The 24,822-nt window shown below is 41.5% G+C and overlaps 1 protein-coding gene, 1 non-coding gene and 1 pseudogene across 4 annotated transcripts; 1 reads left to right on the forward strand and 2 right to left on the reverse strand.

Annotated features, from left to right (window-relative positions):
* Positions 1 to 159: 159 nt before the first annotated feature.
* LOC118388842 (synaptonemal complex protein 3-like) lies at positions 160 to 3,696 on the forward strand (annotated as a pseudogene).
* cept1b (choline/ethanolamine phosphotransferase 1b) lies at positions 3,601 to 24,687 on the reverse strand. Of its 3 annotated transcripts, none has more exons than XM_035778364.2 (10): positions 24,305 to 24,687; positions 17,853 to 18,121; positions 14,325 to 14,499; positions 11,466 to 11,613; positions 11,240 to 11,381; positions 7,809 to 7,893; positions 7,360 to 7,491; positions 6,304 to 6,462; positions 6,020 to 6,145; positions 3,601 to 5,618 (listed from the first exon to the last, which is right to left on the reverse strand). In XM_035778364.2, exons 2-10 carry the CDS (start codon positions 18,044 to 18,046, stop codon positions 5,502 to 5,504), a joined length of 1,278 nt encoding a protein of 425 aa, XP_035634257.1. In that variant the 5' UTR covers positions 18,047 to 18,121; positions 24,305 to 24,687; the 3' UTR covers positions 3,601 to 5,501. The 3 variants fall into 3 exon arrangements, with proteins under 3 accessions (XP_035634257.1, XP_035634256.1, XP_035634255.1); XM_035778363.2 differs by lacking the exon at positions 24,305 to 24,687 and adding an exon at positions 22,214 to 22,633; XM_035778362.2 differs by lacking the exon at positions 24,305 to 24,687 and adding an exon at positions 22,274 to 22,631.
* On the reverse strand, positions 12,534 to 12,606 carry trnaa-ugc (transfer RNA alanine (anticodon UGC)). Its single transcript has one exon. It is a non-coding gene; the product is annotated as a tRNA-Ala (tRNA).
* Positions 24,688 to 24,822: the final 135 nt, after the last annotated feature.

Raw genomic sequence — 24,822 nt, forward strand, 5'->3', positions numbered from 1 at the left:
AGTCCATTCCTTTTGCACTACCTTCAGTACGTTTTCCATATTGGATATATATATATATTGCACCGTACACCATTTTCTGTACATTGTGTCTCAGTAAAAGGTTGGTCTATTCTACCCAGGAGCACTTCTAGTTTCCAAATCCACAGAAACCAGCAAGAAATGGCAATGCACAAGGGACATGCTCAGAAAGGCAAAGCAAAAGGCACTATAACCAACTCAGGCAAACCCTATATGGAGGACTTCAAGGAGAGTTTCAACAATGAAAACCTGCCAGGTAACATTTGTTAGTCCTGGAAACTGGTAGCCTAAAATAATGTGCATGTTTTTACACATGACATAATATCTAATAGTCTACTTTCTTTATTGTTTATTTACAGTAGTTGAGGCAGAGGCTTTGAGAGGAAGGAAACATATGTCAGATATGCCAAAGGGTAGGCCAAGCATTTGTCACAAAGTGACATTTATTTATCAGAGGTGAACATACAGTATTATCCTGTGTGATTTAATTCATGGGTTGCTATTGCTATCATTCAATAACTATATAATGTCTTCCTCTTCCACAGAGGGGATATGATGACCATGTTGGACAGATTTGGAGGTATTGTGTGTTCCACTAGATTTGTCTCTAATCTCTCTCTTTCTATCCTCATATTCATACTCTGGCCTTGCCAGTGGTGTAAAGTACTTAAGTAAAAATACTTTAAAGTACTTCTTAAGTAGTTTTTGTGGGTATCTGTACTTTACTTTAATATTTATATTTTTGACAATATAAATCACACTATATTCCTTAAGAAAATAATGTACTTTCTACTCCATACATTTTCCCTGACACCCAAAAATACTTCGTTACATTTTGAATGCTTAGCAGGACAGGAAAAATGTCAAATTCACACACTTATCAAGAGAACATCCCTGGTCATCCCTAATGCCTCTGATCTGGCAGACTCACTAAAAACAAATACTTAGTTTGTAAATTATGTGTGAGTGTTGGAATGTGCCCATGGCTATCTGTACATTTTAAAAACAAGAACATGGTGCCATCTGGTTTGCTTGATGTAAGGAATTTGAAATGATTAATACTTTTGATACTTACGTATATTTTATTAATTACATTTACTTTTGATACTTAAGTATATTTAAAACTCAAGTAGTATTTTACAGGTTGACTCACTTTTACTTGAGTCGTTTTTAATTTTTTATTAAGGTATCTTTACTTTTAATCAAATATGACAATTTGTTACTTTTTCCACCACTGGGCCTTGCACACTGATTGGTACGGCGATTGTTTCTCATCAATGATCTATGCATTACATCTGTGAGCCTCTTTTTCTCTTTACTGCCAGCGGACATCAACAAAGCCTTCCTGGCAAAACGCTAACGTTTGGAAACGTTCACTAAGTCCTCTGTGAAGACTAGCCATCAGAAGATTGAGCAGTTATGGAGGGTCCAACAAAGAGACAGGTAATGAGATGTGTAGAGTGAAAGGAGGGTGCAAGTGTCTATGTGTGTGTGTGTGTCTGTGTGTGTCTGTGTGTGTGTGTGTGTGTGTGTGTGTGTGTGTGTGTGTGTGTGTGTGTGTGTGTGTGTGTGTGTGTGTGTGTGTGTGTGTGTGTGTGTGTGTGTAACCTGATTTGTATGATATCAATCCCGCAGGAGTAAAGTGACAGAAGATTACTGCACCCAGTTCAATGCAGTCTTCAGTCAGTGGGACACAGATGTGCAGAAGTCCAAGGATAATGAGGAGAAACTACTGGTAAATGCTCTGTCAGGACAGAAAATATTGTACCTATTTCTATTCTATAGCTACTTACAGAGTAACACTGGAGTAACTAAGGCATCTTTTAGAACTAACTGTAGGTGCTGTATGTGTTCCCATAGAGTATGTTCCAGCACCAGCAGAAGATGTTTCAGCACAAGAGGGCCTCCCAGAGCCAGAGACTGAAGACTCTCAAGCAGCTGCTGGAGCAGTACATTCAAGTATACATCCAAGTATATTATCTCATAGTATTCTTTAACATGGTGATTTTAAATCTATGTCTCAGTTGGTTTTCTCATGCCACCTTGTTTTGCTGGGCTGGAGCCTTGATACGATGGAGAAGACCCATGTCAGCCAGCAGGGTGCTGCACAGGGCGAGCTGCGCCAGGAGATGGCACTGTTTCAGAAAAAGATTCTCAGTGACACAGTAAGTAAAAGGACAGGTCAATTTACTAACTTATTGTTCACGTGCCTTACGATGGTTGACCCTTTTGTTTAGCTGAAGCGTTGCTAAGAATACAAATTGATATGTGCCATTTTAAAATATTAGCATACTATGGGCATGAGCACTATGAGCATGAACTGAGCTATTTAGAAAATACTTATTTAACTGTTCTATTTAGAACATTTCATTTAGTTCAACAAACAATACCATTTCTAATAACAGCAACAGATGGCTACAGTGCACAAGTCTCTGCAGAATGCAGGGAGCTGAGAAGAATTAACTCCATCGAAATGCTTGTACATATCTCTAAGCTGGGTTGCCTGTTCTACTTTAGTTTATGGATGTGTTTCAGATAGAACTTTACAATTTCCAGATAAGTGTTAAACATCTCAGGAACCACATCTACCTGATCCAGTAATCTGCAAATAACTTTTGAAATCTTGTGTGTTGTGTACATGTAACATTGCATTTCTGTTGTGAACTGCTTCATTCAAAAGATCAACATTGTGTCAGCTGAGGGTTCCAGACTGAAAGTGTTGAAGTCAGAGGGATGTCATTCACTTAAATTCTTATTTCTGTCTTCATATTTTGGAGTTCTGGTTTCATATGTTTAATCTACTTAATTGATCCCTGATCGAGAGGGGGGTTATGGAGAACATAAGACTTCTCGTTACTAAAATGTTGTCAGGAATTAAGACCATCTGTTATTGTAAATATACACTGAGTGTACAAAACATTAGGGACACCTTCCTAATATTGAGTTGCACTCCCTTTTGCCCTCAGAACAGCCTCAATTCGTCAGGGAATGGACTCTACAAGGTGTTGAAAGCGTTCCACAGGGATGCTGGCCCATGTTGACTCCAATGCTTCCCACAGTTGTCAATTTGGCTGGCTGTCCATTTTTCATACACACAGGAAACTGTTGAGCGTGAAAAACCCAGCAGTGTTGCAGTTTTTGACACACTCAAACCAGTGTTCCTGGCACCTACTACCATACCCCATTTAAAGGCATTCACCCTCTGAATGGCAGATATACACAATCTGTCTCAAGGCTTAAAAATCCTTCTAACCTGTCTTCTCCCCTTCATCTTCACTGAAGTGGATTTGGCTTTCACCTGGTCAGTCTATGCAGTGCTGGACTTAGACTGAAATAGGTGCCGGTACTCATTTTTGGTGCCGGTACTGTTTATATTTAGGTGTAGGAGCTCCACAATACAAGCTAATATAAGAGTTACAGAAGTTCAATCAGTAGAACATTTGAGGTGCCAGTTCTCAGCTTCGGTGAGCTCCTGCCCAAGTCGAGCACTGAATCTATAGTATGTCATGGAAAGAGCTGATGTTCCTAATGTTTTGTACACTCGGTGTAGAAACCTTTGTTACAAATAACACAGGCAACAAGTAGCTTCTTACATGTGTGAATGACATTTTATTTGCATTGGTAGGTGAGGGAGAGATTGTCAAGTGATCTTGAAGTTATTTTCTCATAGCCTATGAACATACTATTCTGCACACTAATATACCTGAGCTTGACGGTCTGGCTAAAAGAAAACAGTAACAAGGAAGAAAACACAAGCCTTTTCCAGTAAACACACAGAGACAACATGCCCCTAATTTGTTTAAACCTTTATCTCCCCAAAGAAGAAAAAAATAATATTGTGTTTAAGGCAACCTTTTACTTGTCTGAAAATTACTAGTACACATTGTCAAATGAGCTCAATAAAAATACACAGAAATAAAGTCTGTTTTTCATTGAAATGACAGAGTTTCTATTGATTCTGATGGTGAATTATAAGCAGACTGCAGGTATAGAGGTAAAAACGTTGTACAGACAAATAATATTAGGGCACAGTTAGAATATAATTTTTCTGTCACATTGAAACTCCCCTATTCTCCCAAAACACTATCAATTGCTGTATGTGGACCTGGCACAGGACAGAATGCTCTACACAAAGAAAGTTGTTCGTAGAGGTGTTACAAGGTCATTTAAAAATAAATTGCAAAATAATTTTATGAAAATTAAAATATGTCCTTAGATTCTAGATATGAGCAAGCGCAGACAACATCTTGAGCTTCCAATGAGAATGACACTACTTTTTGGGGGGACAAAAATCACAATACTTTCTTCAATAACACTTGGCATTTAGTTTTCGTTGAGCATTCCCGAGACAAATGCAACACGACAGTATCTGGGGGCAGAGGTGCAACAGGACAATACAATAATAAACAGGCACACAATTCAAAAGCAAGAAACTTTGCTGCTAAAAATGTAAATTATATGTTATACATTCAACTATTTAAAAGCAATATTAAACTAGATATACAGAATCTCCAGACAAGCGCTAGCAAACCTGCATGTAGTGCCATAAGCACTGTAATTTTGGTGGCATTGGAGACAATGTATGCTTGAGCCATTTCAGGGAAGCAAGGCTTGAGACACTTATCTTTTCAAATGTGCAATACAATTTGTATCTTTACAATAATTTGTTTTTAGTCAAGTAGTTTATATCTGTAATATATTACAGAAATCATCCCATCATTTGAATGTAATTGCAAGGTAAATGTACCACTTTTGTAGGTTTGATAAGATACCGTATTGCCAGGAAAAACTTTTTTTAAATAAAAGAACACTACAAATACCAACACCCGAATAGTTTGATATTTGTGAAACCGAAAAGTGAGGTTATGCAAATATTGCAAAATGATATATACATCTAATAAAGACACAACACTCTTACGAAACAAAACTGAAAGCAGACTGACAACCTGTGTAAATCTCTTTTGATGCTTAACATTTCCTTGCAGAGAACAACTAACCAACAAACACACTGTCAACACATGAAATGTTTGTTTTAAAGTTCAATAAGAAAATAATAATGATCATTATTAAATGAATAAGGTAGCACCTTTTCAAGCCCCTTGCAGTCTTCTTGCACTTACTTACCCTCTCTGACACAGAGAAGAGCATTCAGTACATGTCCAATGTGACTATTCATTTCAGAAAAAGAGAAAGCATTATTTTTGTCCAGGAATCTGATTACTGTAACAAGATGAAATCAACACAAATTACAGAAAGTAGCAATGGACAATAACTTATTATTATTATCATCATCATCATTATTATTAACTCATTATATTTCATTTATGCCCACATTCACCACCTCTACTGGTAATAGCTCCACACACATCCACCCCGACCCTGCCTCAACAAATACAAAAAAATGGTGAAAGAGCAACAACTTACTAACTAACATGAAGAGAGAGAGAAAGAAAGAGCAATAGACAGTAATGGCGTCCGTGCCCTCACTGAAGGGTGGAGGGGGTCAGTGGCTTGATTCGGAAGACAAAGATGTGAAGATGGGAGGCGATCTGGTTGCAAACACTGACACAGTAACGCACCAAGTCAACGAAAGACAGGATCTGCAGACGGAAAGCAGAAGAGGAGAAAATGAAGAGTCAGGAAACAAGATAACTTGATCAACACAACTGTACAGAATGGATCCAGTGTGTAGATGGCTAGATGATGCCGAAGATAAAAGTATAAAAGGGTTTTGCGACTAGTTCCAAATAAACGTGGCAGTAGACTGAAAACACGTGCCTCTGAAAAATGCACAGTAAGTCTTTATACCTTTCAGAGTGAAATACAATTAGTGTTGGATATGATTAGACTGATGGTTAATTTCAAAGATACATGTTGTCATTAAAACACATGCTGCAGATTGCATGCCCTCATGCATTGTTGTTGCATAACTTCACCCTGGACTTGCTCAGATACTATAGACCTCTACGTCATGGAAATGTGCGAGTGTGTGTGTACTCACCAGCGCAATCCACAGCACCAGGTATTCATCAATAAAACTGTTGAAATACTGGTCCAGGAACAGCAGGCCTGGCCCCAGGAATGCTATATCATGGAGATGCATCTCACTCTTTGTCATATGTGCGACCTAAAACAAACAAGACACAGGCAACAGTCATGCTCCAATCAGCAAGCACATTTTCATTGATGACATTCATTTACGTCATAAACGTTCTTACATCCAAGCACATTTACACAGGATGCACAGGTATTGCATTACACCAATTAGCAGCGCGCCACACTTACAACTAATTTGTTGGTGATCTTGGCCGACACGAAGCCAAAGGCCAGGATATAAACACAGGGGTGCTTCTCAAACAACTGGATAGCTGACTTCTTATAGATCATCATGGCCAGTATTATTACTGAGCCTATATGTAACACAGGAGATAGGACACTGGTTCCCTGGAGAAGAGGGAGAAAAGAGAGACTGTATAATCAACGACATTAATAGGCCACAATGGTACAGTATGTGAATGACATGAGAGTGCAGTTAGGGTGAAAGAAAACACACAGTAATGAATGCTGGTGTATATAATCCACCATCACCTTAGGCCGAAACATTTGTGTTTTGTTATCACCTTTCATTTATGCACTATGATTATTAAAACATCATGGTTCCCGAAACAAACATCTTTATTTTGCGTTCAAGCCTCAGTTTTGGATTTATTCCTTTTTTTTTGACAGTGCGGGTCTCCATCTCTTCCAGTATTCTTATTTAGAATTCTACGCACCTGGAACAGACACTATTCAGTAGTAAGGACCTTAATAGAACGCAGATGGCCTCATAATTTGTGTACAACTAGGGGTCATAACATACATAACATAACATTTCCTCCCGAAGGAAAACATATAAAGTAATTACTTCCTTGTGACGAACACTGATATCGCTCCGCCAACTGAACTGAGATCAGGTCCGACAGTCTTAACACGCATCCTTCATTTCCTATGAAGCTAATAGATAGCTCTGTAAAATGGATGAAACCAGCACACAAGCACTTAGGCATCAAGCTAGCTTCACCATCTCTAGAAGGTACATGGCGAAGCCTACACAGTGATTGAGAACTACCTTGTGTCAGTGTTGGTGAAGGAATTTGGGAGAAGGACTGTCAGATTCCCCCTTCCCCATAGGCATTTCTGTAGATCTTAAAGGACTGGAAATATGTGAGCAATACGGAGAGAAAAAAAATCTGAGTCTATCAGGGCAAGGAGTGACTACCATTAAGTTGATATGCCCATCTACATGAAGGTCAGGGACTAGGCTACAGGTCGATTTGGAATTGAGCGCGAGTGTTGACTTACTGCTATTGTGGATCCATTTTTGCCCTTACCTCCGGTAAATATAACCCGGAAGTAATTAGTACAGGAAAAGATGGCGCCTAGGAAAGTGCAGATGGCTGGAACTATTTTCATCTGGATGTTTATGACTGGGATCTGTGAAGGTGACAGAGCAAGATATTATTCATTACAAAACAACAACCAGTCACCACCACTTGAATGTTAAGTACATGAAAACAGCTCTGAACATTGTTAGTAAGATGGGTACTTGTCAGTAAAACGGTTTCATTTACTCAAAGTGAAATTGCATTTACTATGGTAAGGAATCATACTGCACAAAGAATTAGAACAAACCAATGCAGGAAACTCCACCATTATAATAGTAGTTACTGTTTCAGTTTCAACTTTCAGTTATGCCATTCATTTCAGTTACCAACAGACAATCAGTGGAAGTTTGAGCCAATCAGAATTACCAGTGACTGCCAGAAAGCGGATCCTCCCACAGCGGCCAGCAAATACATGATTATAATGAAGATTTGCACCTCAGTCACATCAATGCTGAGAGGAGCAGGCAGAGAGCAGAGGTTAGTCAGAAGTCATCAACTCTGTCCATAAGCACAGAGCCACACAGCTGCCCTATGGACCGTCCTCACCCAAACACTGTCCAACTGACCACAGCTCTCCCAACCAATCATGATGCACTAATAGCAAACATGTATCCTACCGTTCAAAAGTTTGTGGTGACTTAGAAATGTCCTTGCTTTTGAAAGAAAAGCTCATTTTTTGTCCATTAAAATAACATCAAATTGATCAGAAATAAAGTGTAGACATTGTTAATGTTGTAAAGGACTATTGGAGCTGGAAACGGCAGATTTTTTATGGAATATCTACATAGGCGTACAGAGGCCCATTAACAGCAACCATCACTCCTGTGTTCCAATGGCACGTTGTGTTAGCTAATCCAAGTTTATCATTTTGAAAGGCTAATTGATCATTAGAAAACCATTTTGCAATTATGTTAGCACAGCTGAAAAATATTGGTCTGATTAAAGAAGCAATAAAACTTGCCTTCTTTGGACTAGTTGAGTATCTGGAGCATCAGCATTTGTAGGTTCGATTACAGGCTCAAAATGTCCAGAAACAAAGAACTTTCTTCTGAAACTCGTCAGTCTATTCTTGTTCTGAGAAATGAATGCTATTCCATGTGAGAAATTGCCAAGAAACCGAAGCTCTCAACTGAGCGAGAGGACAAGTACATTAGAGTGTCTATTTTGAGAAACAGACGCCTCCCTCACAAGTCCTCAACTGGCAGCTTCATTAAATAGTACCCGCAAAAACACCAGTCTCAACGTCAACAGTGAAGAGGCGACTCCGGGATGCTGGCCTTCAAGGCAGAGTTGCAAAGAAAAAGCCATATCTCAGACTGGTCAATAAAAAGAAAAGATTAAGATGGAAAAAAGAAAACAGACACTGGACAGAGGAAGATTGGAAAAGAGTGTTATGGACAGACTAATCTAAGTTTGAGGTGCTCAGATCACAAAGAAGAACATTCTGGAGGAGTGCTTGACGCCATCTGTCAAGCATGGTGGAGGCAATGTGATGGTCTGGGGGTGCTTTGGTGGTGGTAAAGTGGGAGATTTGTACAGGGTAAAAGGGATATTGAAGAAGAAAGGCTATCACTCCATTTTGCAAAGCCATGCCATACCCTGTAGACGGCGCTTAATTGGAGCCAATTTCCTCCTACAAACAGGACAATGACGCAAAGCACAGCTCCAAACTATGCAAGAACTATTTAGGGAAGAAGCAGTCAGCTGGTATTCTGTCTATAATGGAGTGGCCAGCAGTCACCGGATCTCAACCCTATTGAGCTGTTGTGGGAGTAGTTTGACCGTATGGTACGTAAGAAGTGCTTTCGACCTTCGTCTCTCCCGAGCCGGTACAGGAGTTGTAGCGATGAGACAAGATAGTAATTACTAACAATTGGATACCATGAAATTGGGGAGAAAAAAAGGGGGTAAATTTTATTTAAAAAAAATATATATATAAGTGCCCATCAAGCCTATCCAACTTGTGGGAGGTGCTTCAGGAAGCTTGGGGTGAAATCTCTTCAGATTACCTCAACAAATTGACAACTAGAATGCCAAAGGTCTGCAAGGCTGTAGTTGCTGCAAATGGAGGATTCTTTGACGAAAGCAAAGTTTGAAGGACACAATTATTATTTCAATTTTTAAAAATCATTATTTATAACCTTGTCAACATCTTGACTATATTTCCTATTCATTTTGCAACTAATTTCATGTATGTTTTCATGGAAAACATAGACATTTCTAATCCCAAACCTTTGAACAGTAGTGTATGTTTCAATATTCCTTCAGTAGCACTCCTCGTCACATGATCTGTAAACAACAGGTGTGGACTAACAGTGAAATGCTTGCTTACGGGCCCTTCCCAACCATGCAGAAAGAAAATAGAGAAATAATAGAAAAGTAAAACCCGTAATAATAAAAGTAATAGCTACACAATGAGTAACGATAACTTTGCTATATACAAGGACACCTGTACCGAGTCACTGCAGATAGGTAAATATTTAACCAAATAGCTACCCAGACAAAATATACTGAACAAAATATAAAACGACACATGTAAAGTGTTGGTTCCATGTTTCATGAGCTGAAAAAAAAAAACATCCCAGAAATAATAATAATAATAAATAATATATGCCATTTAGCGGACGCTTTTATCCAAAGCGACTTACAGTCATGTGTGCATACATTCTACGTATGGGTGGTCCCGGGAATCGAACCCACTACCCTGGCGTTACAAGCGCCATGCTCTACCAACTGAGCTACAGAAGGACCACATGACCAAATGTTCCATCTCTCAAATTTGGTGCACAAATTTGTTTACATCCCTGTTAGTAAGCATTTCTCCTTTACCAAGGTAATCCATCCACCTGACAGGTGTGGCATATCAAGAAGCTGATTAAACATTATGCTCCTTACACAGGTGCACCTTGTGCTGGGGACAATAAAAGGCCACTCTAAAATGTGCAGTTTTGTCACACAACACAATGCCACAGATGTCTCAAGTTGAGGGAGCGTGCAATTGGCATTCTGACTGCAGGAATGTCCACCAGAGCTGTTACAAGATAATTTAATGTTAATTTCTCTACCATAAGCCAACTCCAATGTTGTTTTAGAGAATCTGTCACTAAGTCCAACCGGCCTCACAACCACAGGTGGGGTTATGGTACGAGCAGGCTTTAGCTACGGACAACGAACACAATTGCATTTTATCGAGGGCAATTTGAATGCACAGAGTTACCGTGATGAGATCCTGAGGCCCATTGTCGTGCCATTCATTCGCCTCCATCACATCATGTTTCAGCATGATAATGCACGGTCCCATGTCGCAAGGATCTGTACACAATTGTCACAGTTCTTCCATGGCCTGCATACTCACCAGACATGTCACCATTGAGCATGTTTGGGATGCTTTGGATAGACAGCGCGTTCCAGTTCCCGCCAATATCCAGCAACTTCACACAGCCATTGAAGAGGAGTGGTACAACATTCCTAAGGCCACAATCAACAGCCTGATCAACTCTATGCAAAGGCGATGTGTTGCGCTGCATGATGCAAATGGTGGTCACACCAGATACTGACTGGTTTTCTGATCCACGACATACCTTTTTTTAAAGGCATCTGTGACCACGTCATGTGAAATCCATAAAGTAGGAGATTCATTTATTTCAATTGACTGATTTCCTTATATGAACTGTAACTCAGAAAAATCTTTGAAATTGTTGCATGTTGCGTTTATTTTTTGGTTCAGTATAAATCTATTATTACTATTAACCCAGTTGTCTCCCAACTTCCTCTCCCTGGAGCGCAGACAAACTCACATGCCAAAGCGCAGGGTGCCAGAGACGTAGGTCTGCCAGTGGGCACAGTAGAACATGAACATGCCAGCGAAACAGCAGAAGAACATCCAGTCAGGGTTGGTGCCCAGCTGCACTGCTATACTGGTGCCCAGGACCACAAACACTGAGAGAGAGAGGAAATAGAAGCACAGATTCAATGAAATCCTAATAGGGCAAACCCACAGACACACAAGAGGGGCAGCTGTACCTGTGGAGAGGGAGTCACAGCCGTGGTCAAACAGTTCACCCAGTGGAGAGCTACTATTGGTTCGTCTGGCCTGCTTCCCGTCAATGGCATCCAATGACTGGTACACAAACAGGCCCACAGCACACAGAAGGTATGCCCACAGAGGTGCCTGAAGAAAAAGGAAGTCACAAAAATGGGGGACTTCGTGAATACTTATGACTTCCTTTCTCCCAATGGAAAAATATAACATGTTTGGTTATGGTAGGGTAATTTCCACAAGACATTTAGAAGTTGTGCTCTTTGAGAACCAGTGGGTATTATCGTCAATAGTGCATCATCTGACATAAAATATGACCTTCTGGCAGATGTAGGCTACAGCTACACAAAGGAGAGATGTTTGTGAACTTGTATAGTTTGTTTCCCTCTCAACAGCTTTGGAACACTGCAGAGCTTGGTCCTTCATTAGCCAATCAGCACGGAAAGAGTTTGACAGCATCATCAATGTTGTCTGCCTTCATTTCCTGTTCTGTACTCAGTGGGTCTATTATGAGATGACAGCAGCTTATACACAGACTAAAACCAACTGGAATATGACACGGCCTACAATTTACAGGCTTGGCAATCTGGCATTCATATAAATAACCCTGTTATTGCAGAGTGTCACAATCTGGCTCATACCCCGATAAATTACGCTTTTTAAAAATTAATTCAGGCCCTCTCACCAAAAACAGGGATATGGGGAGTGGGAGGGGGTTTGCGGAAGGAAAGTTTGTTCGTGGGGCATGGGGGATGTTGAAAAGTAGAGCAGGGTGGAAAGATCTACCGACTGCCTCTTTGTTCTCATGAAACATGTGATTAGGAATTAAAAATGGCGTGAGAAATCTAACAAGGGCTGTGAAACTAAGAGCCCATAGAGCAAGTATACTTTCTGTTCAAACACGACATGGTGAGAAACTCAGCAAAAGAGAACACGACACCCTGTGTCAGCTTTACTGTTTACTCATTACGCCTGGCATTTTCAGTCATTTAGAAAACGCTCTTATCCAGAGCGACTTACAGAAAGCAATGAGTACATCGATTTTCATACTGGTCCCCCGGTGGGAATAGAACCCACAACCCTGGCGTTGCAAGCGCCATGCTCTACCAACTGAGCCACACGGGACCCACATAGACTCCTATAGAGCACTAATACACCCACAGCCACGGGGCAGTCTGTCCTTAACGATCCTGACCTGGGCCATCAGAAAACAGGACACTGACTACTGCAGCATGTTAGGTAAATACAATTTTCTCTGGGCTGTGAAACAGTGCTGCCACTAATGTTTTAGCATCCTGTTAACATAACTAAGACCTGTGATGTCATGTGTCGAATCATGCTTACAACAATGAGTATGGACATTGTAAAGGCAATATAATTAGGACGTCTGTACATAGTCACCTCTCCCTCTAGAGCTAGTACCCTACCAAGCCTGTCTTCTCTGTACTAAACTCTACTGAAGTCCCTCTTCTCTTTGTCTCACTCTCCCCAGTTTCTCCACACTGTGAGCATACAGTACATGCGCGCAGAGCCATTTCTCAACCTTTGTCCTAAAAAAAGAAACAGGAAGAGGAGGAGAACTAGAGACAGAGCACTATTTATAGAAAGGGAAAACAAAGTTACGCCCTGCAGATCCTCCTAATTACACTCCTAACTAACTACTCAAACCCACATTTTAGCTGCTGCCTGTTAAGGCCGTAGTCTGCTTTAGCAGCACAGGGGAAGTCAGCTGACACTAAAGCTCTTCAATCCTGCCTCCTGGAGACTCACAGGGTCTGCTTTTGTTCCATCACAGCACTGGATTCAACTAATCGACAAATTATCAAACCCTTGATCATTTGAATCAGGTGTGTTACTGCTGGGCAAGAACAGAAACCTGCACGGCCTATGGGCTTCCAGGACCAGGGTAGAATAACACTGGCATTTAAAGAGACCCCTAAGATGAGGCCATGTTGTGCCTTGCAGATAACGCTCGGCCTACTTTTGGAAGTTATTAGTGGATTCAACGGTCAAATATACAGTCAGCTGCTAGCTGGGAAAGCTGGAATTCTCATCAATATTATAGGCTTAATACATGTTTTCTTCCATGGTTAGACTGGCCTTTCTATGATAAAATAAGTAGAGACTGTAAGTCCAGTCCACACTAGTGTTGTGGACTGAACTTGTAGGAAAACAGCCAGAGCTAAACCCACAAAGCACAAAGTCTATGGATGAACAAAATGCATTATACTGCATTGGGCTGTTTGGTAATGGCTCTTGTATACAAAGTATTCGTTTGAATGTAATCTAATTCCATGTACTTTGAAGTCTGATATCACCAATTATATTCCCTTGTGGGAAGTTACTGTAGGCTGTCGGTTCTAGAGGGGAACTACTAAGCTTAACAGTTTGCATGTTTTGCTGTGTCCTCTCTATTCCCTGTCCTTAGCATGCACTCATCTCTGCTGTGGTGCTGGTGTGGCGTGTGGGCCGGGAAGGGGGCTGGGGGACGTGGAATCAGGTGCAGACTAGCTGTATGAGCTATGGGTACGGGGTGTTCATCCAGAACAGAAAGCCTGAGCTATACCAAAACGCTCCTCGACAGCAGAGAGGGGAAACAAAGAGACCATGAAAACTGTTGCTAATAGAAAAAAAAACCTTGAGACGAAACAACTAACTGTCTGTCTGTCTGTCTGTCTGTCTAGGTAAATACCATACGGTAGCATTTTACTTCAAACTCTCAAACTGTACCTGTCCAGGGGACTAAGCCAGGCGGTGTATAACCAACCAGTTCAGTGGCGGTGGGGCAGTACAGTAGTACGTACACACTACCTGGACAGGTGCCATATTGTTGCCATTGTTACCTGCTCAGTGGCGGTGGGGCAGTAGTAGACCAGCACCAGGGTGGTGAATACGTTGGTGGCCAGGCCCACGATGGTGATGAGGTTGGGGGCGATCCAGGCTGGCACGCGGCCCACCAGCCACTCCCAGTAGCGCTGCATCAGAGGCTCCAGCAGGGAGCGACCTGCACTGCTGTACCTGTAGAGGGGGAACGAGTGGAGTATCCCGGAAAGAAGGTTTAACAAATTCAAGATTCCCTGAACATATTTGGCTTCTTTTAACCAGATAAGGGAGTCTGGGATTTCTTGGTACCGGGAACAGCTGCATCTCGTTGAAGTTACTAGGCGAAGCGATGCGCAGATTGGTTGAGTCAAAAGACCTAGACTTGTGAAATATTGTTCTCGAACAAGAAACAACACACAACGAATACGTTCCCATATTTACCCAAAAAGTAATACACCGACCGCCGCAAAAGCCAGAGTGAGCCTGGCAGAAAACTGCAGACCGATTCAATGCGTAAGTGAAATGGCACAATTCCAATATGTAATAGGCCGAGCTTATACACACGGGTGATTAGTAATAACGCTTTCACTTTACAGAGCACTTTTATGGCAACGCGGGTGATATTACATGTTAAGGCTATAACCTAACATGTAAGTTGTAGTAAGTAGCCTGTGTCACAATGGCAGTGGTAGGCCCATTCCATATCCTGTTGGAGGAATAATAATTGATTGACGACAGAGTGCTTTTCATGACAACATGGGCAACAATGTCTTCTGTTTAGTTGTAACTATAAACTATCAAAATAAAGAATGTCACACACTCCGATTTAATGGGTATTTACCAACGTTTTCGGCATCACTGTGCCTTCCTCAGGGTAATGTCATGAATACTTTGAACCAGGTTATGTAGACACACAGTGCAATTAGTGTAACCAATGACAATAGTGAGGGGTGTGACAGTAGTTTAGTTGTAAAGACCATGGGAGTCCCAGATCATCTGACCAAAGTAGTAAGAAAGATCATTGAATTGAATGACTGTTTCGGGAAATTATTTGGTTTGGTGAAGGTGCAGGCGACAGTATTCAATAGCTAGCTACCTGTGTGTTTACACTTAATAAGATTGTATATTCAGGTAGTCTCAGTCATTTGGTCCAGAGGGTCTTTGAAAGGGGGATATGTGTCCCATCTATAGCGTCAATCACGTTTGGAAAATCTGCGAGATGAATTAGTCAATTTTCTACTTTTTAATCATGTTGCCTAGACTGATTCATTTGAGATTAGCAAAGTATCGCTGGCAGTCAACTGACTGCAGCCTACTCTTCCTGCAATCCTGTAAAAGTCCTACTTGACTATATGGACAGCTTGATGGCCAGGGAACGCAGCAAAGACATTAAAAAATATATATCTTCAATGCGAAGCAGAATCTTCTTATGGCTCTACACACATTTGCCTTGGCAAATTGTTCAGAATTTCCCACATTGTACAGGAAACTTACAGTGGGTTGAGTATGTTGGCCAGATATACACTGAGTGGACAAAACATTAGGAACACCTGCTCTTTTCATGACATAGACGGATCAGCCTAATCCAGGTGAAAGCTATGATCCCTTATTGAGGTCACTTGTTAAATTCTCTTCAATCAGTGTAGCTGAAGGGGAGGAGACCAGTTAAAGGATTTTTAAGCCTTGAGAGACAATTGAAACGTGGATTGTGTGTGTGCGCCATTCAGAGGGTGAATGGGAAAGACAAAATATTTAAGTGCCTTTGAACGGGGTATGGTAGCAGGTGCCAGGGAGCACCGGTTTGAGTAAAGAACTGCAACGCTTCTGGGTTCACGCTCAACAGTTTCCCGTGTTTATCAAGAATGGTCCACCACCCAAAGGACAGCCAGCTAACATGACAACTGTGGGAAGCATCATATCGAATTGTATTGGTCACAGACATGCGTTTAGCAGATGTTATTGTGGGTGTAGCGAAATGCTTGTGTTTCTAGCTCCGATAGTACAGTAATATCTAACAATATCTTGCATCCCTGTGGAACGCTTGACACCGAAAAATTGAGGCTGTTCTGAGGGCAAAAGGGGGTGCAACTCAATATTAGGAAGATGTTCCTAACGTTTTGTACACTCAGTTATGATTGATTGTGCGGAAAAACAATAACATTCCAAAATAAAATCTTCTGAATTATCTAAAGGATGTATTCGAGATCCAATCATTTGTTCCCTTAGTAATGCTCGGCAAACAATGCAGGCTCCGATGTAAATGGGATTTTCCGCAAAGGGACAGGCCATACACGTGCAACACAGCATCCCTAACCTAGCCCACAATGTCTGCTGTGTGGATCAAGCAGTTAACAAGTGGAGCAGTCCTTGAAAGAGTAAGATTTCAGCGAGACAACTCAAAGGCAAAATCCATTAACGCCAAGATAATGGAATTCATTGCCCTTGACAATCAACCGTTCTCTGTCGTGGATGATGTTGGCTTTCGCCGACTGGTCGAGCACCTCGAGCCCCTGGTACACACTACCAAGTAGGCACTATTTTTCAGATGTTGCCCTACCGGAGTTACACAGTATTGTTGAAAACGCACATCCATGAGCTACTTGCTATGGGCATCACTGCTATTAGCTTCCCGCCATCCCGACCGTTTGGACCAGCGATGTCAGCCCCATGAGTATGCCGAGTCTGACAGCACAGTGGGTCGACGAGGATTTCCTACTGAGGAAAGCCGTAATACATACTCAAGAATGTGCTGGTTCTCATACCGCTGCTGCCATTTCAATGGCATTTGCGAACATGTTTGAAACTTGGCAACATGAACACACCCCTAGCTCAATTCGAACAACTGAATGGAGAAATAAGCTCATCAACTGCGTCTGCAGCGGACGTGAAACCCTCTGTCATGGCATTGAAACGCCTGCTCAACAAAACTGCAGACAGACCGTGGGGTTAAGTTGGAAGAGTACTCTACTAGAGACTGTGAACAAGTGATTCGGTGACATTCTCTTTACTGCCTCTTTACTGTGTCGCCACCATGCTCGATGCTAGGTACAAGGACCTCTACTTCGATGCAGACAAGAAACAGGGTTTACGTGAAATGTTACATACACAGCTGGACAAGATGGAAACGGACACAGTGACAGTGCGCACCGAGGAAGAGGCCACGGACAGACAGAGCTGAAACTTGACATGTATGATGAAATCCTGGTTGAGAATGAAATGACTGAACAAATGTACAACGAAACAGCACAGCAGGTAAGTGAAAGAAATAGGTTTTGATGATGTTTTACTGGTAATGGGGACATATGTAAATGCCAACAAAATAACTTTTGGGTCAGTGTGTGTTTCAACTATTTAACTGTTCTAGAATGCTTAAAAGGCTGCTAAAATGTAAAAATATCGGTATCAGGTTTTTTGGCAAGGAAAATATCGGATATCGGTATCGGACAAAAATGTAATATCGGTGCATCCCTAGTTTGATGTAATGACATCTATAAAACACATATGATCATCGGATCAAAGGTAAATATTAGATTTTTCTATCACAGTACCTGTGTTCCTCCAGTCTCTTCAGCTGGTGGCGGTTGAGCGGGGGAGACGGCAGCTCAATCAGTCTGCGCAGGGCTCCAGGGGCCAGGCAGCAGGCTGTCTCCATGCCCACACCCTGCCTAGGATCCCTCTCCCTGAGTGTGCCTCGGCATGTCCGAAAACCCCCCTGCTGCTGCTGGTACCCGGTGACGTTCATGGCCCTGCTAGCGCTGTGCCCTCTGCCTCCCCACCGCTGCTCTCTGAGGCTGGGGATCCACAATGGGGCCGCACACTGAAGAGGAAGAGGAGAGAACAGATCATGTGAGGTTGGCTTTACATGTAGGCTAGGTGCTGAAATGGGACTTGGGAGTTCAGTTTGCTCTAGTAGTCCTCTCTTGCCAGTTGCTTCTTAACTGTTTTACTAAACTAATTTCATTTCACGTAAGTTCTCATTTGAGTGAAAATGAGCGAAAGGAAGGAAGGATGTGGTGGAATAGCTAGAAAAAGGGTTGAGAATGAAAGTGAGAATAAGAAATGAACCCTAGGACCCCGCCGTGTTATCTATTGCCATACGCACACAAGTGCACGAGTACGTTCCTCTTCACCCAGTTCTGAGTTACAAAACACTGTGCAGCCACAGTCTTAAAGACGTGATGGGGCAGGATATGGCAGGTCCTGCCGTCACACTCCACTAAACATGAAGCTTCTCAAACAAATCTTAGCCCATAGAGATCCTATTAAATTACAAGAGGGGCTTTGTCATTATAACCGTCAATGTTCCAGAATGGCCAGAATGGGGGTAAAAATGGACCCATATTGGCCAGGGAGAATTCCAAACCAGTCTAATTGGAATGAATGGCAGTAGAGACATACTTTTATTTTCCTGCATAAGTAAAATCGGGATTAAGATATATGTTATACTTACATGCTGATCACTCCGCTTAAGTCGTGTGCGCGAGCTTTGCAAAATAAATGTATACATACGTTATTCAATCATTGCACCCACACTGCTCGCCACGCCAACGAGTGTCTGCATTGCCAAGTGCTAAAATAGAAGTCAGTTCTATTTGTGATGCTGAACATGGTGCAAGTCCTGCCTCTCCCATCTCCTCATTGGTTTATAGAAGCAGACACCCACATGCCATCTCCTCATTGGTTATACCCACGTGGGTGATTGAAAGATGAACTTAGGTCGGTCATGGAAATACGATGAAAGTTAGATGCCAATCGCCATATAAAGTCCAAAGAAGAAAAAGCCTGGAAGGAGGAGAGATGACTAGAAACAATTTGTTTGACCATTTTATGTGTGGAATAATTGTCCGAGTAGAGGACCTTGTGCATTTCAGGTAAAATAACAACTCAACATTTATATCCCAGGGCAAATTAGCTAGCAACTGCAATCTAGCAAGCTAAATTGCCATAAAATGTTTAATGCTTTCGACCTGTCACCAAATTTATATAATTGGTTCAGAGTTTGTTTTGATATTTCAACCTGCGTGTCGTGATCGCGTTTGGTGGGGGGACAAAATAAATTTCTGCACGATGGTGCACGTCCATTCTGGGCATGGTGTAAAGCAATAAAGCCCAACGGGGTGTGGTATATGGCGCAACGCGGAGTGCCTTGACACAGACCTTAGCCGTGGTATATTGGCTATAAATCACAAACCCCCCCCCCCCGAGGTGTCTTATTACTGTTATAAACTGGTTACCAATGTAATTAGAGCAGCTAAAATAAATGTTTTGTCGTACTCGTGGAATACGGTCTGATTTACCATGGCTCTCAGGCAATCAGCATTCAGGGCTCAAACCACCCAGTTTATAACACAAATTACGTAATATAATTATTGTCAAGCTAAAATAGTCATATAGTTATAAATACAGTTTATACAGGTTTTATGCACATTTTCAGTATAAATCACCTTTAAAATATATTATTTGACACAATATCTTATCACAGCACTGGCAAACTATGGTTGACTAACTCCCTGAATAAAATGGCTGACCTTTATCCCATCATAAGAAGGTTAATTTCCATTCTAGTATTCTTATTCTGTGTCTTAGCCACTGAGAATGCCGGCCCATATCATTGGAGAGTCACAACTTGCACAAAGTAACCACAGAAATCCTCGACAACAGTGGACCCTAAAGTTTTGGAAAGTGGTCAGACCCATTTCTTTTCTTATGACCCACTGACCAAAGATTTCTAAAACAACGTGGGCCAATGTGCAATTTTGCAGATCAGGCATGCATCAGTCAGTTTCTCCATTAGACAACTTGTTGTTTAAAGCAAAAGCAGCAAATGTAACGTTATCTGATGCAGAAACAGCAGGTCAGACCCCAGGTCATTCTCAACAGGCTAGCTTCCACTTGCAACATTAGCACCTACAGTACCAGGCAAAAGTTTGGACACAACTACTCATTCAAGGGTTTTTATTTTATTTTTCTACATGATAGTTTTGATGTCTTCTCTATCATTCTATGAAATTACACATGGAATAATCTAGTAACCAAAAAAGTGTTAAATTATCAAAATATATTTTATATTTGAGAATCTTCAAAATCGACACCCTTTGCGACAACCTTTGCCTTGATGACAGCTTTGCACACTCTTGGCATTCTCTCAACCAGCTTCATGTGAGGTAGTCACCTGGAAAGCATTTCAATTAACAGGTGTGGCTTGTTAAAAGTTCATTTGTGGAATTTCTTTCCTTCTTAATGTGTTGGAGCCAATCAGTTGTGTTGTGACAAGGTAGAGGTGGTATAGAGAAGATAGCCCTATTTGGTAAAAGACCAAGTCCATATTATGGCAAGACCAGCTCAAATAAGCAAAGAGAAACAACAGTCCATCATTACTTTAAGACACGGTCAGTCAATCAGGAAAATTTCAAGAACTTTGAAAGTTTCTTTAAGTGCAGTCGCAAAAACCATCAAGCGCTATGATGAAACTGGCACTCATGAGGATAAGTTCATTAGAGTTACCAGCCTCAGAAATTGTAGCCCAAATAAATGCTTCACAGAGTTCAAGTTACAGACACATCTCAACATCGACTGTTCAGAGGAGAATGGGTGAATCAGGCCTTCATGGTCAAATTGCTGCAAAGAAACCACTACTAAAGGACACCAATAATAAGAAGGGACTTGCTTGGAACAAGAAACACGAGCAATGGACATTAGAACGGTGGAAATCTGTCCTTTGGTCTGATGAGTCCAAAATTAAGATTTTTGGTTCCAATGTCTTTGTGAGACGCAGAGTAAGTGAACAAATTATCTTTGCATGCGTGATTCCCGCCATGAAGCATGGAGGAGGAGGTGTGATGGTGCTCTGCTGGTGACGCTGTCATGATTTACTTAGAATTCAAGTCACACTTAACCAGCATGGCTACCACAGCATTCTGCAGCGATACGCCATCCCATCTGGTTTGCGCTTATTGGGACTATCATTTGTTTTCAACAGGACAATGACCCAACACACCTCCAGGCTGTGTAAGGGCTATTTGACCAAGAAGGAGAGTGATGGAGTGCTGCATGAGATGACCTGGACTCCACAATCACCTGACCTCAACCCAATTGAGATGGTTTGGGATGAGTTGAACCGCAGAGTGAAGGAAAAGTAGCCAACAAGTGCTCCGCATATGTGGGTACTCTTTCAAGACTGTTGGAAAAGCATTCCAGGTGAAGCTGGTTGAGAGGATGCCAATAGTGTGCAAAGCGTGACTACTTTGAAGAACATCAAATATATTTGGATTTGTTTATAAGACTTTTTTGATGACTACATGATTCCATATGTGTTATTTCACAGTTTAGATGTCTTATCTATTATTCTACAATGTAGAAAATAGTAAAAAATAAAGAAAAACTCTTGAATGAGTAGGCGTCCAAACTTTTGACTGGTACAGTATATCAGTCAAAAAGTAATGCAAAGAAACTGAGTTTGATACTCACATCAATGAATATAAAAGGGAAGATTGATGGGAATGAAGAGCAATCATATGCAATACAACTGTGTTACAACTCTTAAACCAGTCTAGAAGCTGCTAGTGGTTTCTCTGCTGTCCCACTAAATGACAGGCACTTACAAAAAAAAAGTATATATATATGACTGGCAGGCAGTCTGTGGAACGGTAGCATCCCGGCTAAAACTGGCTAGCTAGCTAACAACAACACTGGCAAATGACAACATGACACAAAGCTATTTCACATGATTTCCCTCGGTTAATTTACAATGTAACTGTCAATGTTTCCCCAGCCGATCTCAAGAACTCCATCCGTTAATTTGCCACTGCTGTACAACAACAAAAAAGCACCCTTCCCCCACAATCACAATGACAGCTTGCTGACGACAGTAGTTAGCAGCGGACTAGCAGTTTGCCAAGGAGCCACTGACCTGGCGAGTAAACAGGACAGCAGGGTGTCGAGGCACTTCACCGTGCGTTGAATGACTTACCCGTTGGTAAGGATCGTAGCAGCAGTCTTACAGTTTACGGCGTATAAAGGGTGGGAAAGTCCTCAGCGAACGTTACGACAGCCAGGATTCACAACCACTCCAATGTCCGAATGGGGTCCGTGCTATCCGGGATCCTTGGGAAGTCCCTACCCCATGAAGTTGAAATGGAAAGAGGGTTATGGTTAAGGGTGGGGATATCCCAAGGATTCCGGTTAGCACTGACCGTCCCACTGGAAAGCTGATCCTAACATTATCTCGTGATGGGTCGTTCTTTTTGAACGGATCTTTTTGGTCGGAACCCGAATCGCATCGGTGAAAACCAGAAAGCGACGTTTATTTGGCTCCCTGATTTACATACAGCTTCTGGTTTATTTTTATTTATTTTTGCTCAAAACAACGAATACCTGCAGATATATTACAAAATAATTATACAAATGAGGGCGAATCCTCTTGCAGGATTCACTGCATGAACAATAAATAGTTAGGAGAGTGCTTCATTCTGGTCTAAACTCATTTTTGCAGTGCATTAAAAAGAAACGTCTTTTTTTCCTTTTTTACGGGTGATCTAATAATTTGTCCATGTAAAAAAAGTATTAGTATGCTCTTTTCACGATCTGGCAGATATGGTACCCTACTTTGTGGCTTTGCATTGAAGATTTGCAATTTTTCCTTGGTTCAATATCGACTTTTAAGCATTTCGAACAAAGCCATTTGGGAGCAAACTGGAATGCTTGGGACGTCCCTATCCCCCATTGAAATTTAAGTGTAAAATGGGTTAGGTAAGGGTTGGGTTCGCGTAGGGACGTCCCAAGGATTCCAGATAGCACTAGCCGGAACTGGCGAGCTGATGCTAAAATTAGCTGCTGTCAGAAAATGCAATCTGGGATCCCCATTTACGTTGACATTTAAAATGGGTTAAGGTTAGGGTTTAGGATTATGGACGTCCCAAAAGATCTCTGATAGCAATAACCGTCAGAAAAACACCGGTCACTTCCGTTGCAGTCGAGGACCCCAGCGCGAGGTGCGTTCAAGAGCATAAATTCAAACCTGTATTTTTGAACTTGTGTGAAAAGACAGCATTTACAAATAATGTCAACATTTAGTTCGAGATGGAATAGGGGCGTAGTCTCATATATCTGCTGAGATATGTGCTTGATTTAACAGCTACTAATTTGCGTCCAAACAAAATTGTCTTTCAAGGTTGCTTAGCGCAGAAGTATAGGACATCGCTGCCACCTAGTGTACATCAACGTTAAAGTAACTATCCAGTGTTTCCAGATGTTTATGAAATACGGTCTATAATTCATTACAATATGAGATAAATGGTTTTCCTTACAATGTACAATGTTTTATTTGGTGTGGGTGTATTTTTATGTTTTGATCTCCTTTAGCCGACGCCAATGGAAACAGCTAGACTTACTGCGGTCCGACACAACGAAAAAGACATTACAGACAAAACACTTTACAATTGACACACATTTAAAAACATGTACATGTAGTGTGTGTGCATCTATCAGTTATACATACATGTCAGCAGTACATTACACGCAACAAGCAGGTCACATGGGGGGAGAGGCATTGTGCCGTGAGGTGTCGCTTTATTTTTTAAACCAGTTTTGCTGTTCACTTGCGCTATATGAGATGGAAGAGAGTTCCAGGCACTCATGGCTCTGTATAATACTGTACGTTACCTTGAATTGGTTCTGTACCTGGGGGCTGTGATAAGACCCCTGGTAGCATGTCTGGTGGGTTAAGTGTATGTGTCAGTCTTGTATGTAAGTTGTCTCAGCAAACCATTTGGAATTTCCCACACATTAACGTTTCTTGTAGAAACATGAAGTGACGCAACAATAATCAGGATAAGACACAACTAGAGCTTGCAGAACATGCTATATGGGGTGTGGTGTCAAAAGGCAGAGCATATGATAGATAAGGTAACACAAAGTAATTTGGTCTCGTTTTTACGTTTAGCAGACGCTCTTATCCGGAGCTGTAAAATCGCTCTGGATAAGAGTACATACATTTTCATACCTTTTCTTTCTCTCATACTGGTTCCCCATGGGAATTGAACTCACAACCCCGACTGGGCTACACAGGACTTGTCTCCTCAACTTGTTCAACAGCCACACCATTCATTACCAGATTCAGCTGAGGTCTGAAAATAATCGATCGTTGAAAAAATAATAACGTGAGTAGACCGCTGATTGGCCAGCTCACATCACCCTCAATGAGGTAATAGATACAAGTTTGAGGTGGGGCTTTTGAAGTGTTTTTTCCCCCCTCCAAATTATGCTTTGGCCACAAATATGAGTATAGGGTGAGTCAACAACATTATTTGGGTATGAGTTAACAGAATATTCACTTTTAAAAGTGAGATTTTCACTGGACAGTTACTTTAATGCAGGATTAAGTATGGATGGAACAATGGCACACAATTCACCTGTGACCTACACTCATAAAACAAATGATCATATGTCGATAACAGATCTGTAGGTGAATGTCAAAGGGTGACAAATAGGCCACTTTTCGAAAGCTATGAATATTAGACT

This window comes from Oncorhynchus keta, chromosome 10 (genome assembly GCF_023373465.1).
Source record: "Oncorhynchus keta strain PuntledgeMale-10-30-2019 chromosome 10, Oket_V2, whole genome shotgun sequence".
Lineage (NCBI taxonomy): Eukaryota > Metazoa > Chordata > Actinopteri > Salmoniformes > Salmonidae > Oncorhynchus > Oncorhynchus keta.

Coding starts and splice junctions, on each gene's coding strand:
- cept1b (XM_035778364.2), bottom strand. CDS start 18,046: ATGAACGTCACCGGGTACCAGCAGCAGCAGGGGGGTTTTCGGACATGC. Junction 11,382..11,465: donor CTGTGACTCCCTCTCCACAG/GTACAGCTGCCC, acceptor TCTCTCTCTCAG/TGTTTGTGGTCCTGGGCACC. Junction 7,894..11,239: donor GGCACCCTGCGCTTTGGCAT/GTGAGTTTGTCT, acceptor TGCTCCTCTCAG/CATTGATGTGACTGAGGTGC.